Here is a 3,068-nt window from a genome sequence, read left to right on the forward strand (position 1 = left end):
TCTCATGAATCGAGTCCAGTTCGTCAAACTGAGCCTATTTACGAAAACTAGAATCTAAACTCCTAACCGATACGGTTCAAAAACTAGGTTCTCCGTGGCCGCGTTGTCGAGCTTGCCTCAAAAGAGGTTTTGGCTTAAAGATTTTATAATGACAATGAGGATTGAGATGCTTGATGATACAGCAGAGGTGTTCCCTTTACTAATCTTTCGGAGAAATTCGTGCCTGTAGAAAAGATCCGCGTACTCGAAAATCGGGGTTGTTACATTCTACCCTCCTTAAAGAAAATTTTGCCCTCAAAATTTACCATGCGCATAAGAAGTTATAGTATTATCTAACACAAACAAAACCATAGTGTGGTACTCACCTCGAGTGGAAGAATTATATGCATTAGTGTTGCCAGCAGTTACGGTAAAAACCCTTCCTTGTTGTTGTGGCCTAGCTGGATTTTGAACAAACCTTTTTGGGCAATTCCTCGATATATGTCCATACTCTCCGTAAGAGAAACAAGTGTGTGTCCCATATCTACAAGCTCTATTACCATGATCCTTCCCACACCTTGAGCATACTGAAATATCCTGAGTTTGCTGAGATTGACCTCCTTCTTCCTCTCCCAGATTATTGTTGTCGTAGTTGCCATTGTTACGAGCGAGAAAGTTACCATTTCGTTGATTCCTATTTTGGCGATCGAACTGACCATTGAACTTAAAGTTATGACCTTGAGGGGCTAGATATTGAATAAAGTCTCTTCCTAAGGCTTCCCTACGATCTGCTCGAGCTATCGCCACCTTTTTCGAACATTCTTCTACTAGTTTACTTTTATTCACCAGTTTAGCAAAATTTCGTATCTCTAATGGAACTACTGAACTCATCAGATCCTCACGAAGGCCCCCTTCGAACTTCAAATACTTCCATTCTTCAAAGTCAGCAGGATTCCCTTGACAAATCTTGGAGAAACGGCACAAGTCATCAAACTTACGGGCATATTCTGCAACAGTTGTGTTACCCTGTTTCAGTTGCATAAGTTCCATCTCCTTAGCATCACGAGCTGCCCTCGGAAAATACTTCTTATAAAATTCATCCTTAAAAGTATCCCAAGGGATATCACCTTCATCTTGTTGCAACAGTTGCTGTATCCCCTGCCACCAATGCTCAGCTTCTCCTTCCAGCATATAAGTAGCGAACTCCACGTGTTGACCTTCCGAAACATGCTGTGCTCGTAGTGATCGCTCGATACCTCGGAACCAGTTGTCAGCATCAGTCGCAACGAGTGTACCTTTGAACTTAGGTGGATTTACTTTCAAAAAAGTAGCAAGGGTCATGGGTTTATCAAGATGCGTTGAATCAGCCTCGTTGTTTCCATTATCCTCACCGTTTTCATTTCGGTTTTCATTTCTCACTCCGAGATGCTCAACAGCCCTAGCAGCAGCCATCGCAGCCTCACGCACTGCCTCAGCTACAATGTTCATCGTAGCCATAAAGGTTTCCTGTTCTCTCTCTCGGTTATCACTAGGGGTTCCTTCCCGCGCACTCCGTCTCCGTGGTCTCATTGTAGTCCTGTTCACACCAAACAATCGTTATTAAGGTGATCAGTCTTAACACTTCAAGTCAAGTGTGAACATTCCCAGAATGAAAACATAGAGACAATCATGCAACACATATCACATAGATATCCTATAAGCATGAGACACACAACAGAGTATGCAATGAAGCATAGTCAGTCCACTCCCCAGGCTCTATTGGGAACGAACTGCTCTGATACCAAATTGTAACGACCCAATTTTCAGTACGCCAAGGACACATCGGAAACTGAGCGCTACCAATTTGTCTTCCTAGTTATTATCTATTATTTATCATATGAGCCTGATTCGTTGTTAAAAGCGTAGTTAATTTGCGAGGTGTATTTTTTTGAAAACGTTCGGATTAATAAACATAATCATTTATAATCAATTCACAAATAATAACAGATAAAACAGTTATAAACAACCACACATAAATACATCACAAGCAGCTAACAAGATTCAGTGATCCAGCCTTTATTAGAGTATAGACTTTTAGTTAGAACACCCCTAGATATAGCTAAATAATATCTATATACATATATATATATATATATATATATATATATATATATATATATATACAACATCCCAGGTCCTGACCTGTTCAAGAAGTCCCTAAGCTGACACCCAGGCTAGCCTAGACTCTATACTCGCCTAGTCCCTCTAAACTACTAAAGCGAGGGAAAGTACGTTCTAAGTCTTCAAAACTCAAGTCAAGTGAACGTCACCAAAGGTAGGACATCATCTGCTATTCCTCTGCACGATCAGACATTGCCATAGGACGTCCCTCTGGTACCTCATCAAGTAGCCACACAACGGGAGTCTCGTACACAGGACTCAGGTTAAAGTGCGCATACGAACGGAGTGCAGACGTTGGCTGGTCTCACAGTATATATATATATACATAGATAAAGAGATTCACCTTAGACTCAGAAGACTACCTATAGTGGAATTCTCTTTACGAACGGTCATCAGCGAACTACGGAAGGGTACTCATGCTTCCATCTGGAGGGGGAAGGGAGAGAGAAGGGGTAAGAACTGGGGAGTTCTTAGTAGGGCCGGGGTTATTAGTTACGTTCATTAATTTTGTGTTGTTTAGTAGACTAATAGCAGAATATAGAGAAGTAGTAAATAGAAGACAGATAAATAGAGAAAATAGAGAAAACAGAAAAAGATCACAAACAGAAGAATACAAGAAAGTAAAACACAGACACAAACACAGAGAATAGAATACAAACAAAGAAAGCATACATTCATGCAACAATCATAATAGAGAAAATGCACAACCAAGTATGATGCATGTCTAGCCCCAGTGCAGGTAATGAGCTCATCTGTCGGTTACATACCCGCTCCCGACGTTACCCAGCAACCTCTGTCTGGATAAGGCTTTCCTGTTGGCAATATCCACTGCAAGCAACCTTTGTCTTGCAGGGTATCCACTGCAAGCAACCTTTGTCTTGCAGGGCAAAACTTATTAGCCGATATACGCCCAACAGACTCACTGTAAG

At 41.3% G+C, this 3,068-nt stretch overlaps 1 protein-coding gene across 1 annotated transcript; it reads right to left on the reverse strand.

Moving 5' to 3' along the window:
- Positions 1-294: 294 nt before the first annotated feature.
- On the reverse strand, positions 295-1,548 carry LOC130957348 (uncharacterized). The gene has a single exon (XM_057884211.1). The coding sequence runs from the start codon at positions 1,546-1,548 to the stop codon at positions 295-297; it is 1,254 nt and encodes a 417-aa protein (XP_057740194.1).
- Between the last annotated feature and the right edge of the window lie 1,520 nt (positions 1,549-3,068).

This window comes from Arachis stenosperma, chromosome 10 (genome assembly GCF_014773155.1).
Source record: "Arachis stenosperma cultivar V10309 chromosome 10, arast.V10309.gnm1.PFL2, whole genome shotgun sequence".
Classification (NCBI taxonomy): Eukaryota; Viridiplantae; Streptophyta; class Magnoliopsida; order Fabales; family Fabaceae; genus Arachis; species Arachis stenosperma.